The 16,669-nt window shown below is 42.5% G+C and overlaps 1 protein-coding gene across 1 annotated transcript in view; it reads right to left on the reverse strand.

Moving 5' to 3' along the window:
- The window catches only part of necab2 (N-terminal EF-hand calcium binding protein 2), a 98,685-nt gene that overhangs the window by 576 nt on the left and 81,440 nt on the right, over positions 1 to 16,669 (reverse strand). Inside the window, exons 10-12 of the mRNA XM_071524212.1 lie at positions 6,081 to 6,193; positions 1,416 to 1,493; positions 449 to 540 (exon numbers count right to left, since the gene is read on the reverse strand). Of these exons, the coding sequence (XP_071380313.1) occupies positions 449 to 540; positions 1,416 to 1,493; positions 6,081 to 6,193 (283 nt within the window). The remainder of the gene's footprint in view (positions 1 to 448; positions 541 to 1,415; positions 1,494 to 6,080; positions 6,194 to 16,669) is intronic.

The raw sequence follows: 16,669 nt of genomic DNA on the forward strand, positions 1-16,669 counted from the left end.
AATTGTGTTCTATTGTGTTCTGTTGAGGCATTCTTTCTATTCCACTGAACTGAACTGACTGTAGACTTTACTCTATTGTGTTCTGTTGTGTTTTGGTCTATTCTGTTCTGTTCTGTTGTGTTTTGATCTATTCTATTCTGTTTTGTGCTGTTTTGATTTGTTGTATTTTGTTCTGTTCTATTCTGTTTTGCTCTATTCTGCCCTGCTCTATTCCGTTGTGTTCTGTTCTGTGCTGTTCTGTTCTGTTTTGATCTATTCAATTTTATTCTGTTCTCTTCTATTCTGTTCTGTATTGTTTCGACCCATTCTGTTCTGTTCTATTCTATTCTGTTCTGTGCTATCCTGTTCTGCCCTGTTCTGCTCTAATTTGTTCTACTTTGCTCTGTTCTGTTCTGTTCTATTCTAATCTATTCTGCTCTGTTGTGTTCTGTAGTATTGCCCCACTGACCTGGCACGGCTACAGTAGACACGGCCTCCGGCTGGCACAGTGTGTCCACCTTCACATGCTGAAAGGCTTTGGTGGGGACCGACTGGAGGTGCCTGGGAACAGAGGAGGGGGTGAGAAAGTACCCACACACACACACACACACGCAAACGTATGCACATGCACACACACATCCACACAGCCATTCACACACGCTTGGATAAAAGCACACACACAGCCACACACTGCTTGGCACTGCCCTTAGCCTTTACTGTAAGAGTTGAAATATTAATGGCAATAAGATGCTGGGAGCAGTAGGGCAGAAACTCAGATCAGCAGACAGCTACATCAGCAGCCCATCCTCGTGCCCAGCACCAGCACCAGCACCATCACTAAATCATGATGACCTGACGTAACTGAAGTGCTTCAGCAACTTTAGGCTGAGGGAATGGTTGAAGAATGCTAATTAAATGTGGAATGCAGCAATTTTTCCAACAGGCTCATGACAGTAATGGGAGAACTTGAAAAGTGAGCGCTTTCGTTTTTTTTGGCTATCGCCAATCAATGCAAAACAATGGAAGGAAGGGAATGCCGTGCTTGACTCCAAAAAAACTTTCAGAGGGAGCTGGCTGCTGACTCATAGGCATTTTCAAAACAAAATGAATGTCCACACTTACAAATTAGTTTTAATACCTTTAATGTGGTACAGCAGTTGGAAAGAAACATATTTCAGCCCTGGGCCTTTGTCAGCATTTCCAGACGTTGTATTCTGGCTGTTGCTGTAGCTCATTTTTAGGATCATTCATTTTGTTCACTGCAAAACTGCTAAGACGAACAATTTAAATGTGGTTGGGCTTTTCTAAAGCGTCTTAGTGTGAATCACAGAAAATTTAAAATAATTTAATAATGACATGGATAAGAGTTAGATATTAGCTAGGGACTTAGATTTACTGTAAGATGAAGATTTTGGAAGACGTGGTTGAACACTCACCTCTTCCACTCCTCCTCTCCATCCCAGAACTCATAGACCACAAAGGATAGACCGTCTGGCAGACGAACCGCAGTCACACTGGAGTAGAGAGGATAAGGGGTTAGAGACGGTCAGGTGGAAAGGGAGGGATGATGGTGGGAAGAGGAGGTGAGAAGGAGAGGTGCAAGTATAGAGTGATAAAATAAGTGATGGGTAGGTCGAGAGAGAGAGGGGAGAGAGTGAGATTAGGAATAGCAGAAAGGGAAGGAGCATGGCAAGGAAGGTAGGGAGTGAGTGCTGCAAAAAGGGGGAGAGAGAGAACAAGGGATGAGCAGGAGAAAAAGAGGAGAAGCATGGAGAATGGGAGGATGGAGAGGACATGAGGCAGTGGCAGAGATTGGTAATAGAAGTTGCAACAAGTACACATTAAAGACATATTGCTGTAATAAAACAGATACAGACACCAGACAGTGGTTTGGATATGAGAAAAAGAGTTGTTTCTTGTCCCTGCAGTATATTGATGGCACAGCACTTAACATCACCAAGATAAGGGCCCGGAAATTACATCCCATCAGTAAAAGTGGAACTTGCAATAATGCGAAGGAACAGTGTGTGACAGTGGGTTTCCAAATGTGGAAAGTTGATTGTTATTGGCCAACCCCATTTTGCCTTCAGAACAGCATGAATTCTTTGAGGTATGGATTCAGCAAGGTGCTGGAAATGATCCACAGGGATCTTGGTCCATGCCAATTTGATGGTTTTTCCGCCACACATTCATGCCCCAAACCTCCTGTTCCATCTCATCCAAAAAGTCCCTACTGAGTTGAGAGTTGAGAGTGCCCAGGTGTGAGCTAAAGTCACTGTCATGTCCCTGGGACCATCTTGAGACGACGTGTGCTTTGAGACAAGGTGCGTTATCCTGTTGGAAGTATTGATTTAAAGGGTGCTGTGGCCATGAAGGGATGCACCTGGTCAGCAACAATGTTTAGGTATGCTGTGGCATTCAGATGATGCTCTATAGGTACTGAGGGACCTAAAGGGTACCAAGAAAACACTCCCCACCCTATTATACCACTAACAGCTTGTACTCTTGAAACAAGGCAGGATGGATCCATGGATTCATGTTGTTTACACCAAATTCTCACCATGCTATCAGCACACCACAACAGGACTCATCGGACCAGGCAACATTTTTCCACTCTACAGTCATCCAGTTTTGGTGACCATGTGTCCACTGTAGCTTCATCTTCTTGCTCGTAGCTGCTTCAAGGTTTGATGAGATGTACAGTACGTTCTGAGATGCCCCTCCGAGGCTCGCCTGTCAGCCTGAGCGAGTCTTGACATTCTCCCCTGACCTCTATCATAAACGAGGCATTTTTGCCCACAGGAGTACAGCTGACTGAATGTGTTTTGTTTATTGCACAATAAACTCCAGACACTGCAAGGCACAGAAATCCCGGGAGGTCGGCCGTCTCTGAGATGCTGGAACCAGCCAGTCTCAAACGATCACACTGTGTTCAAAGTCACGTACATCAGCCCTAACCCTGCTCATTCTAACATTTACTTGAACAGTAACTTAACCTCTTGGATAGGAAGGCATACCTAATAAAGTGGCCATTGAGTGTATGACCAAATATGATTGTTGCTATTTGTGAGGCGCTTCACCTATTTCACTTACTGAAATGATCTTACTATGGAGATGAAGATGAAATCCACTTGGGCTAGGTAGGCACCAGCTGGCATTCAGAGCCTCTGTCTGGACACGTAAATATGATAGTTTGTCTAGTATTTAGTGTTATCTGAATATTAGATTTCATCATTTTGGCTCAACAGTGTGAAAGGAACCTGATGGTATAAATGGGGAGGAAGTGATCAGTCTGTCCCTGCAGTTCTCCTCTGAACCTGAAGAGGGCAGTGGGGGGACAGGCTGCTACACGTCTCCAAGGAGCTTTGAAAGAAATAACTTTAATTGTATGAGCTCTGCTGGAGGTTATAATTAAGTGTGTGTGTGTGTGTGTGTGTGCGCATGCAGGCACACATGCGCACACACATGCACACACGCTAAAAGATAATGAGGAGGGAAGGCAGAGGCAAAATAAATACTGTATAAAAAACTGTTAGTTTGTGAAGCAAAAAGAGATGAGCAGTGACAAAGATAAAGAATGAGAGATAGCACACTAAAGAGAGAAAAAATGTCTATTCAGAGGTAATCAGCGGAGTAGGCTTCCTCCATTCAGACACCTTCATCTCCCTCATCCATTATTTACCACAGCTACCTGTAAGCATTATGCTGGCCAACTTGCTACAGTATTGTTTTATTGATATTTCTAAACTCTGACCCTCTAATGCCAAAGAGCATGCAGAGAACACAAACTATCTGAATGATTGTAGGCCAGTTCCATTGTCCTCGACCGTCGTATGTACTCCACAGCACCTCTTCCACTTATCCTATTTATCTCCATTTATTGACTATAGCTCAGCATTTAATGCTATTGTGCCTCCAGAAGCTGGGTGTGACTGGGGTGCATTAGTAGATTAGGAAAGGGGTTGTTCAGATGAATAATGTGTTGTCTCTGTTCCTCTGATCACAACATATTAATGGCTGTGTATCTCATTCAGACTGATATTTTTGTACTTTGCAGATGACACAATATGATAAAGGACGATGGCTTTTAGGATAGAGGTCAATAAGCTGGCAATGTGGTGCTGGGATAACAACTTAACCTCAGTCAAACAAGAAGCCAGGAATTGACTTTCACAGCAGCAGGGGAGATTTAACACTCCTGGTGTGCAGCGGCCAGGTATAATGGAAAGAATGGACTCTTTCAAGTTTCTTCACATAGCCATCCACCAATCCCTTAATCAAAAAATCTCATCACTTCCCGGGCTTTGATTGAGAGTGGGGTCAACCTCTCCGTAACAGCGTGAGATGGAGACACAGCACTTCACATAAGAAGAAACAATTGGATATGGCTGAACGCATCATTTCCATAATCATAGGCTACATTGTCCTCTCTGTTGCCTCTGTCTGTGACATCTGGACCCAACACGAAGATAAAGAAAAGCGTGCAGAGACTCCAAAACCTCCGGCATGTTCCGCTTTCCAGCTTGTTCCGTGCAGATGGAGATTTTAGAGCAACTTGTGCAGAACTCCTGCGCTCTGAAACAGCTTCTACCCACAAGCATGAACCATGGCTTGTTAGATAGATTAGAGGTCACTTAGGAATCCTTTGACGTTTCCCTTTTTATGACAGAATGTACTGGCACTTTTCTATTGGGAGAGTGCAAAATGTGATAAATTGGAATGGAGCTGGGGTATGGACAAATTAATGTGGAATCACCCTTATTGCCGGGACTTCTAAATGTGAATATTGTATGGCATAGTCTGCTGTTTCTACATTATTAGCTTAAGCTGTACTGATGCAAATTTCAATTAACACTTAAACATTTAATTTAAATCTTCAATCTCTGAAAGGCTATCATAAGAGGTGGGTTTTTGATTGGATAAAGCCCTTTTTGAATTGAGATACATATTGTCATACATTGGTTGGCTATGTCACTCCCTCTGATGAGCAGATTGGACACTAAATGCCACTATTTGTATACAATTTTTGCACAAATCTTCAACCTGTAAGTGAAATACAACTGGATGAGATGATATATGTTGACCTTGCTGTTAGGGATGTCTTGTTTGCCAGACAACCACTGACAATAGCGGTGCTATTTACTGCTCAATTTAAACAATTTCTAGACGATAAAAATGCCAGGTGTTATATGTCTTAAATTTACCCCCAAAGGTATTGGTCATAAGGCAATAGCACTGTGTAATTTGTGTTAGAATGGAGATGTCAACCCCATTCACCTCCGTCTCTGACCCTAAAGCCCTCACAGAGCCATTATCCCAAAAACCAATCTCACACACCACAACTGGTGTGCGAGATTGTAATACAAAAAGAACACATGAAGTAGAGCCAAAAACCTGGAAGGCTCACCAAGGGCATATGTAGAATATGACTTTGGGGCGGTGCATACAGTATATTGGGTCTGGGATTTGGAGAAATCTCTCTGGATATTAGGCTGTCTCACAGTACCCTAAGGCTCAGAGTGGGAGGAATTGGAGGCTCATGATAGGTTCAGTGGATATATATCAGGCTATATTGCAGGTACAATATTACAGGCAGGGGGTAGGTGACTCTATATTAGCAGCCTACCTCACTAATCCAAACCACCTGGGAATTATGGCAGTTTTTCAGACTTGGGAAACATTACAATGATGAAACGCTCGCTCAAAGCTTAACTGAATTAGGAAGTATACACACACACTAAAAATACTGAGGAAATCCATGTAAATTTAATAGAATAGAATAGAATAAAAATGTTATTGCCTTACGACCAGAGCTGGATGAGGTTGTACTTAATAAGGTTCTGAATATAGCGAGGTCCTGACATTGAACATGGAGCACATTTATGACAATGTGCAAAAAATGATTGGGATTACATGTGTGAAGAACGAAATTCCAGACATTTTATGCGCACTTTATAGTCTCTCCCCTAAACCCACTCAAATTTAAAGCGCTTACTAGAATCAATACTGCACACTGTGGCAGCAGTAGTGGTAATAGTAGTAGTATTGATGCAGTTGTAACAGTAGTAGTTGTGTAAATGCAGAGCAGTAGTGATACTTACTGGAAGCAGTCTCTCTGAGCAGAGACGTTCTTCAGGTACTGCTTCAGAGCCTCGCAGAAATCTCCCAGCTTCTTCTGGGAAACCACCATCTCCTGACGAATCAGTAACAAGGACTGGAGAGAGGGAGAGAGAGAGAGAGAAAAAAGAGAGGGGAAGGGAGGGGGGGGGAGAGAGAGAGAGAGAGAGAGAGAGAGAGAGAGAGAGAGAGAGAGAGAGAGAGGTCAATTTTGGACAGATATCTGTTATGTTAGTTACACCCTGGGGTCTGGTATAAATGGACAACACAAAAAATAATGTTGTCAGCTTGTTAGCGTTAGTGAGCTAACCATAGCATCTGCACAGCTAATCATTGGCTGTCTTGATGCTATTTGCTCACTAGCTAATGTAGCAGTTGCATATGAACATTACTATCTGTCATTTTGCTAAATTAGCCTGCTGGCGAGTTAGCTAGCTTACGATGGACCTCCATGATGGCACCAGCTGTGGTTGCCAGGAGAGTTGTGATGCAGCTGCAAAGCCTCTATGAGTTAGGAAAGTCATATTTATTCTGTGGCTTTATCTGAAGCAATTAGTTATCCTCCCACTACAGTCCTGAGCGACTTCTCTGAGGCCGGATCACACAGCGCCATCGCTGCCTAATTCCCTCCCACAATCCCTATCTCCTGCAAGCAAGGGCAAAACGTTCATAATCTGACAAATACAAATGCAATCTACCTGTGTGTGTGTGTGTGTGAGAGAGAGAGAGAGAGAGATTGGACAAATCTGTTGCAACACTGATATGTCCCATCTTAACTTTCTGTAATACAGCTCCCTTCTCAATAGTCCAGTATGTGGCAGAGGCTTCTTACTGTGTGGAAGTGTGTGTCTCTGCATGCATGTGTGTGTATGGGAAAGAGGAAAAGGGTCGTGCAGTGAGAGAGCCCAGAGCGAGAATGGTTGCTATCGTCTGTACAAATCCCATTTATTACAAGGAGGACCAAAGTAGTGTCACTGCAATCGGTTCGATCAGATGAGATTAGCATAACACGGCTCGCTATCTGCAGCTTTTTGTGTGTTAGCTTGCTACAGTGCAATTAAAAATTCATCCACTATGACCCAGATAACAGTTTCTCACTGAGACTCCAGAATACACATCCATGTGCACGTATACATATTCACACACACACACACACGCTCAAAACCACTCGTGCACACCCATACACACAGGTATGGTCGCACATACAGGCTCTTTCTCTGTCTCTCGGCCTCTCTCTCTCTCTCTCTCTCTGTCACACACACACACACACATGTTGTAGAAGGTTGGGGTATCATTACTATTCATCATTAAGATGAGCTCATGTCAGGCATCCTGTCATGGTTTGTCAATCAAACCCATTTTGAGCTGTCGTTCTAACAATCTGCCGTATCAGCAAGCTACTAACAGCCTACACACACACACACACACACACACACACAAAGTGCAGACACAAATCCATATACATACACACATGTATGGGCTCATATGCACACAGCACACACTTCAAGCACACACCGTATCTTACAGGAAAAATACTCTTACACTGTTATATATCATCAGTTTGTGATCTTCAATGGAGTTATTTTGTGATGTCATTTTGTGAAGTGTAATTTACCTCTTTGTTGTCCCCAATTTCCCCTCAACCTGCCTCGTCTACTACTAATACTTCTCTATTTCCCAGAATGCTTTCGACAGCCCCGACAGAACGTGCCTGAACTTGCAGATCATTGTATTCAGCTGTGGGTTACACATCGATACAGCGATAGAGGTAAATTGCCAATAGCTGTTTTACGGTGGACTTTTCCTTTAAAATGTGCAAAGTATTTGTTCTCTTTGTTTTATCTCTTAAATTTATGTCCCTTGTTCTCTGTAACCAAGCTGTTAAAAGTGCTTAATAAGTTAATTTGACTTCTCCTCTTCCTCTCATCTCAGTCCTGCACTCCTCTCCTGCTTATCTCCGTTTTCTCTCCCCACTCCTCTTTTACACCTCTCCTCCTCACCTCCACTCCTTCCCTTTCTCCTCCTTTCCTCTCTTTCCTCCTCCATGTCTCCCATCCTTTCTCCCACTCCTCTCCTCCTCCCTCCCCTCCCACCCGCTGATCTCCCTCTGTCCTCATTACCAGGAAAAGTTGAGCATCCCCTTGCACTTCTTGCGTCTCTCCTCGAATACAAATATGATTAAGTCCCATTTATCCGTATGGAAATCGCTGCTGCCGCTCTTGTGTTTCAAGGTACTTTGGAAGGCGAATCGTGTCGGTAAACCCCCCGGAGGCTGCTGTTTAGTGTCTGCCTTTGCTTTCTTGCCGCTTTCTGATTCGATTGTTTCATCTTTCACTCTTCCTCTCTGTAACGGGAAATATGCACAGTTGTCTTTAAGTTATAGTTTGGGAGTGCATGCACAGGGCCTGTTATTGCTAATACCCAGACACATAGTACATATTAAATTATGCTGCTGTTTGGGAGCTGGAAATAGCTTGATGTAAAACAAACATGGCAGTAAAAGAGAGAGAGAGAGAGAGACAGAGAAAGAGAGAGAGATATCTATATTTAGCCATCATTAGATACAGTTCTTACAGGCTGTATATGTGCATGCATTGCATTTTAAAGCACATTGCAACATCTGTGTGTACCTGCATGTGTGTGTGTGTGTGTGTGTGTGTGTGTGTGTGTGTGTGTGTGTGTGTGTCTCTATCACTGTAATCGTGTGCTTCATTGGCATGTAATGACTCTGTTTATCTCTTGACATCACTGTTTATCTGCTGTCATTAACCTAAATTGCTGTCATGAGGTAACGACATTACTGCAACATTAAGCTGCTAGAATCTGCATCTGGCTGTTTGTCAGTAAAGAAGTGTGAATGTGTGTGAGTGTGTGTGTGTGTGTGCGTTATAATGATTTATGAATGAATGATTGCATATGCATGAATGGGTGCATATGTGTGTATGAGACAGAACCACATAGGAACAATACAGTGATAGAGCCTGACAGAATTATATCCGCCCTGCTGCACTCTACCTTAAGACCAGGCTTACTGTATGAACACACACACACATTCTGCAGACTCTCTCTTTCTCTCTCGCTCATACACACACACACACACCCCCCACTGTGCCCTCATCCCGCACACACACAAACACACACACACACACATGCAGACGTCCTACCAACTCAATTAGAAACACTACATTGCCCAGCAGCCTCTGTAAATCTAATCACTACCACTCCATTAGCCATCCTGCCTCCCTGACCGAATCACTGCTATTACATCTGCTCCCCTCTGACACTGTGGCCCTGCACAGGTGATAAATCAAGAGCTTCCAGCGCTCTGACTCTATTTTCACTGTCCTGCTTCCACTGTTAGAAAGGTCAGGGTCAAAGCCATATCTGTGACTGTAATGGTAATACATTATGAAAGCATTATAACCTTTTCTAACACTTCCGTTTTCAATACCCTGTTTACTACTCTGCAACTGCCAATAATAGCACAGGAAAAATGTACATGAATCATTCAGATTTGCATAAAAGCACCATCTTTTTTTTTTTTTAAATTAGAGCCATTGCAAGAATGGCGCTGATCGGCCTTGGTGGCCATTTTTCTTTCTGCCATTGCCAGCAAATGGGTTTTCCTGTGTATCTGCTGAACTGTCCATGATAGCATTGAAAAAAATGTGTCTACACCTTTGTTTTGATGGCCAGGGAATACAATAGTGCTGAGGAAAACATCCTAAACTGCTCCATGTAATGGTGACTTCCACCATGCTGTGTAAAGAAATACAACACTGCAATTTTAAGAGAACCGAGAATATTTCCATTTTACTATGGATGACAATCAAGCATAGGGACATTCTAGCTCTGTTTACTAGTTTTGTGTCCGTACCTGACTGTAAGGTCAGGATTTACAAATTCAACATTAATATCACTCTGTTTAAGAAATTCTGTAATTTCTAGAACAGTCAATATGAATAAATCGCTCCCAAAACCAGAAACAAAAGAAGTAAAGTCAAACTTCTGGTGTCATCAAGATGTGAAATCTGGAGCTGCTCCATAGAGAATGAGTGGGAGATTTTGTGGACCTGCAGAATTGATAGTTTCTATACACCCAGGTGGTTTTATCATAGCGTTATGTGCTATGAACTAGAAAATGAACCTTTACTCCTAGGATGCTCTCACTCTCACCTTCAGCATCGGTCCAAATTCATTCTGAATTCTAGCAGAAACATTTTGTCCTAAAAAGTTTTGCACCGAGCTGTTTTCTCCCTAAGCACGCTTCAACAAGACTACTTAGATGTGCAAAAGCCCTCATGCTGTAAAGTCCGGGTTTATAAAACACTGTGCAGATTTTAAGTAGTGTTTGTTTCAGAGTGCTGTGCCTTTGATTAGGAGAGCCGGGTCGTTGGCTATGCTGCTGCAGCCCTGACATTAAAATAGGCTAATATAAATTGTCCCACAGCTGTTGCAGTAAAAATCACTGAATAGCTTTTTTCGCTGCTGGAAGTTTTACGACAAGTCTGCCTGCTAGTGAGTCCTACATGAACCAACCGACTGCTGTTATATCTGCTTCTTGCTGCATGTTTGTGCCTGTGCAGTGTCTTTGAGTGTCTTGAAGTTTAGACTGTTCTGAAATGTAGCTTTTTGTATTCCACTCTTTTCCCACAGTTTGCCTTTGTAAAATCCCCACATCCTCTCTCAGCCCTGCATTAGTATGGCAGAATGTTCCAATAAATTCCCCATAGTCACAGTGAAATAAAAAATGACTTTTTCACCTTTTTAGCTCATTCTAACTATTATACCATACACCCATTTGAAATCCAGCCTACAACACTGCAACACGAAACAGCTATTGGTGATGCACCTTGCATTTTGTTGTTAGGGGAAAGTGGATACACCAAGTAAAGTATAACAGTTTGTCACAAAATAACAAAAAAATGATGATATCTAACAATGCAAGAGCATCCAAGGGTGGATTTTCCTTTAAGGCCCACCGATTTTAAAATATGCATAGACCATTGACAGAGTTCCTTGGCTCATTACTTTATATCATGTAAGAACCGCCGTGAGCATACGATCAGCCATATATGATATAATCGATTTGCTCTGCCAGCATCTATTTATTGTGTGCATGTGTGTGTTGTGTCAGCAAGACCATCTGTAATGGAGTGTTTTCTCCTCATGCATGTAAAGCCTGGAAATGATTGCATGCAGAGTGTGTTTTTACAGGAGGTTGTTGACTCGACTCTATAAGTCTGTTTGATGGGACGAGCGTCTCACTATCACAGTGTCGTAAAGATATGTGGAGCCTTGTTCGGGGGCTTGTGTAAATATCATTAATTTCTCTCTCTCTTCCCAGTCACTTTCAGCCTCTGTGCAGCTTCTATTCCTCTATCTGCTATTCTTCTCTCTCCAGTGCTCCATGATAGCACTTTAGCATGCACTATGTTGAGTGATAGTAGGCGACTAGCATAATCTCAAAAGTGAGAAAATCAGAACTTGTAGCAGATCTAAAGCTAAATGATACATAATTTTAAATGATATGTAGCTAAGTATGGCAGTTTAGTATAAGAGATTGGTAAAAATGTACGCAAAATATGGTGTAAAAATAGCATACTCATTTGAACTAGCAGGGACTACTTTCCCTGTTTTCATAGGAAGTGAAGGTGGTGGGACGTGGGAGACTGTGCAGCTAAAAATCACTGCGCAGTGGATGTTCACCTGAAATTGTTCCTAAAATAAAACTGGATAATCAGCTATACTGAGTTGATGATATTTCAATTTTAAGATGTATGAATCTAGGCCATACAATAAAAACTTTTTACTACTTAAAGGTCAAACTCCAAAAACTCTATGTACTTCTTCAGTAAGAACACATACTGACACAAAATGTTATTATGAATAGGTGCTGAGTTGAAAAGTAATTTACTTATTGTATATACACAAATAGCAAAGCAATCATACTCCATTTTCTCCTTGCTCTCTCTCTGTCTCATCCTCCTCACATATAGCCCCCAGTGTGGTACTGCATTGAAACTAGATAAAATATGCAGAGATCATCACCATCAATCACACGTGTACGTATACTGCATTGTATGTGTTTAGTGTGTGTGAGTGTGTGTGTGTGTGTGTTCAGTATGCTGCAGTGTGGGATGTTATCCCACTGGGTATGAAAATGGGAGTAGAAGAAAGATGTGTGAGGGTGTGTTGGGGGGGGGGGGTCACATCAGTCTACTGTTACCATGGGAACTGGGAAATACCAGTTACCCACATTCAGGTCTTCATCTCACACTTTCTCTCTTTCCCAACCCCTTAGCATCCTCATAATCCCTCTCTCTCTCCCTCTCTCTCTCTTCCTTCCTTTCCCCACTACAATGCCCCAGTTCTGTTGTTCCCGATGTCTCTCGGCTGCACACCTCCCCCTTCCTCTTCCTCTTCCTTGGAAATCCTCCATCCTCCCTCCTGCGGTCTCCCTCCATCACGCTGCTTTCTCGGCCCACAAATTTCCCTCTCTCTCTCTCTCTCTCTCTCGAAAAACTCCTCCAGCTCCTCTCTCCTACTCATCCTTCCTTTTCCAACAGCCCTGTCCTCCTTCACTCTCTTTTTCTCTCTCTCTCCATTACTCTTTCTCTCTCTCTGGGCTCTTCCTTTCTAAGGAATCCCTCATTTATTCAAACAAAGAAAAAAAAAGAAAGAAAGATCCCCTTCATTAGTTCAGGGGGTGATTTGCATATCTTTCCTTGGGCTGCAATGATAGATGGATGAGTGTAGTATGGCTCAGTATCCTGACCTGCTGACTGCAGCAGTGGGAGTAGATACATATTTTACAGTCCTACAAGCCGGCAGGAGTTCACTTATAGCGGTGGTGGTCAACCTTTCTGGTTTGCGACCCCTCACTACACTCGATGCTCCTAGTGAGCACAGAGAAACTGACATTTTTTATTTTCTTGTTTCAGGCGATTTCACTGGATTACTGGAGTGAGACTAGGGGCTTAAAGTGGTAATTATGTTACAAGAAATGAGTGTGAGGTTAGATTTTTGTTCAATTGCAAGCTGCAAGTCAATGTAACCTATGTACTAAGTTTCGGTTTGTTCCACCGTGTGTCACTGGAGAAACTGGCTCTTAGTGCTACAATGCTCTTGGGAAAACTAGAAAGCTCATATGTCCCCTATATGGTCCAATCGTAATTCCCAGTTGGCTTTGAGGAGTACAGGTAGAGAAGTGGTTTAAGCAGCGGTTTGTTTGGAATCAGCAGAAGAAGAACTGGGTAGTTATCATGAGCAGTGAGAGCCACCATGGCTGAACAGACGAAGAAAAGAGAAACTCAAACTGCATCGACAGAAAATCCAAGCAAAAAGACGTCATGGTACGGTTTGATTGACAGGTGGGAAGTGGGAAGTGCAGTGCAAGCTTCCCTCGCCTGGACCGTTGCTCTAAATAAAAATGGGTCAACTTGCCTGGCAAAGTAAGGGTGAACGGCTGCGGTGAGGTTTCATAACTTAGTGCTCTGTGGGACTGCAGACCTCCCACTCATATTTTACCTGATGAAGCAGGAACAAATCTCCTTAGACGCACTGTTATTTACAGGGCAGTTACAGAGTCAAACTCCCTACCTATGCAAATATGTAAATATATTCAAAAAGCTTCTGAAACAGCATCTACGTGGCTTGTATTCATGTTAAATGTTTTTTGATATGTCTAGTATCAATGTCTATTGATGCTTATCATATTGTACTGAGTGTTTTTGTGGACCCCATGAAGACTGGCAGTTGCTGCTGAGGCATCAGCTAACTGGGATCCTACTGAAGCATAAAGAATTAAGATAGCAGCTGCCACTGATGCCTTGATAATGCAACACCACCTGACATTTCTCCCAAGGAAGGATTCTTCTTTTTTATTGCAGGCACCCTCCTCAATCTTTTTATCCATCGCTCACTCACTAATACGCTACTAACAGATGCTGTCTGTAGCTGCACACACACACACACACACACACACACACACAATCCTGATATCCTATATACCAGCGCCCGGTGAGCGCTCTCCTGATGCAACATGGTTGAATATCTGTTCATCAAGTGTATCGCTATTCTCTCTCTCCCTCTCTCTCTCTCTCGTATTCTTTCAAACCATATCACCCTGAGTGTTTATATGCAAAACAGTATGAGATGCATACATATATATGCATACTGCATATATACTGTATGATCTCCAATTCATGATCATCATAAGGCATGATCACACAGCCAACAATATAAACAAAAATCAATTCTATTCTCAGAAAACTAAGACCCAATCCAGATATGACTTACATCCGTTTGATACTACTTACTGTAATGTAAATTTAGGTCTTAAGGATTTATGTCAGCCTAAAAAGGTGGATAAACTCCAACTGCAAGTAAAAAGGGGGATAAACGGAGTTGAGGTGGATTTACCTTCCGCTGTATCCCTGACTGTAGGCTATATCGACTACATCTGCATGGAGTCCCACTATCTTCCCTGATTCTTTTACTCTTTAGGCTCACAGCTGCAGAAGATGGCAGTCTGTCTCACGCTTTTCAATCCATCTTTCCAAATGTTTTCTTTTCCTTTTTTTGATTTTTCATGCAATTCTGATGTGGACCTTCTCTGTATGCATCCAGGGGCGTGTTCACACCAAGCATGTTTGGAGCGATTTATTTGAACTGTGGAGCGTTTACTCCTTCAGTTCAGTTTGTTTGCTCAGGTGAGAACAATAAGAGAGTTGTGGTACGGGTCGATAGGAGTGAGAACATAATCGACCCAACTAGAGGACAGAACACAAGGGTTTATGGGTATAAAGAGAGGGATGTTGACTTCTGATAACCAGCAGTTCTTCATGCTTGGAAAGCCTAGCATAACAAAATGATGCACTGATGCTCATATATAGCTATTTCTTCATGGGTTATTTCATGGTATGAACACCAGAGATGGGACATTACAGCAAAGAATGCAGACAAGTCCATCATGCTTAGCTTAGTTACATGGACTGGAAATGTATTTCCTAACATCTATCATGTATAAGGTAAAAACTTTCATTAACTGGACAAATCACTGTAAAGTAACATAGTGAATAGAGTAAAACAGACAAAAAATCCCTACAGGTATCACTCCTATCGATAGGCCAGAGAAGATCAGTTTGTTTCTCAGTAGTGTTTTCTTGGCTGAGAATAAGTGGAAAGAAATCCCAATTCCATTAATTCATAGTGGTTATTACTTATTTTGTAAGCACATATAATCAATGCTAAATATACAGAGCATTTGAAAAAAGGTAAAAATGACGTGTCGGCAGTTCCAGTGTTAAAATCAATGCTCGCCTTGGTTTACATCTTTCTTGTGTTCATAATGTCTTTTTCATTATGTCCCCAACTTCATCTGCCTTCACTGAAACGGAGATAAAAACGATGGAAGAGCGCTCCGTCTCTCACTACCGTTTACTTTCCCTCCCTCCACCTCTCTCTTCCCCTCACTGTACCACTTACTCTCTCTCTCGATCTATCTTTCTCGCTGTCCTACTCTCCCTCTCTCTCTCTATTGTCCGTAGTACAGCAGTTATATTGACATTGTGATTCAGGTTCATTGAGGCCTTGTACGTGTGAAATAATGCTGTGTGTGGCCTCCAGGAGACAATTAAAATCACTGGGACTGCCTGCACCAAAACAGAACTGCTGACACTGTACGGTGTGTGTGTGTGTGTGTGTGTGTGTGTGTCTGGATTTCAGAGCTTTGATCCTGTAGTTTTTTTGATCCTCTTCTGTGTAAATCTCTTGTTTTGTTGTTTGCATTTGACCTTCTTTTCCATTTACCAAAATTTCCTACATACATCCTTGTTTGTGGTGCAATAGGGAGCCCGTTTTAGCTTTACTGTTTGCTTTACCCTGTTTTGATGTTTGTTAATAATTAAATGCAGATCATAAAATAAATGTGTTGCTCAAAGGAAACCAAATAAGGTTTCATATTGGAAAACAAAAAAATAACTCAGCAGGGCCATTCGGTACGGTTAAGTAAGTCGCTGGTTGGGTAAAAGCCCTCAACAAAATGGTCTATGAAGTCAATTAAAGAGAGAAGAGGCAAGGTAGTATGGGCTGCGTTCATTAGGCTTAGTCAAAATATATGGAGCTGAGAGAGAGAGAGGAACACACACACACACACAGAGGAAGAGATACAGAGAGCAAGCTGTCGGCTTTGCAGGCTAAGTGGACTAAATTGTGTTGCAGCAGAGAATGAGAGCGAGAGAGAGAGAGAGAAAGGGGAAGAGAGGAGAAACAGAGACAGATGAGAGAGAGAGAGAGAGAGAGAGAGAGAGAGAGAGACAGTGTGGGTTGTACAGTAGTTGATTAATGGAAGCTGGGGCGGTTATTGAATTTACAGAGAAAATCTCCAGCGCCAAGAACACAAACGGCCGACAGGGGGATTGAGGCGTTCAGGGAACAAGTGCCACCGCTCATACATCAATACAGGAGACGGAGGAACGATCCGGCCACACAGGATTCTCAAACAGACAGGCCCGGCATGCCTGATTCACTTTGATGACTCTCATACGGTCCGGTCACATGCGGTTCCTCA

The sequence above is a fragment of the Centroberyx affinis genome, unplaced genomic scaffold (genome assembly GCF_046629955.1).
Source record: "Centroberyx affinis isolate AG114_WGS23_722 - 3 ecotype Tasmania unplaced genomic scaffold, CSIRO-AGI_Caff_v1 ptg000103l_1, whole genome shotgun sequence".
NCBI lineage: Eukaryota > Metazoa > Chordata > Actinopteri > Beryciformes > Berycidae > Centroberyx > Centroberyx affinis.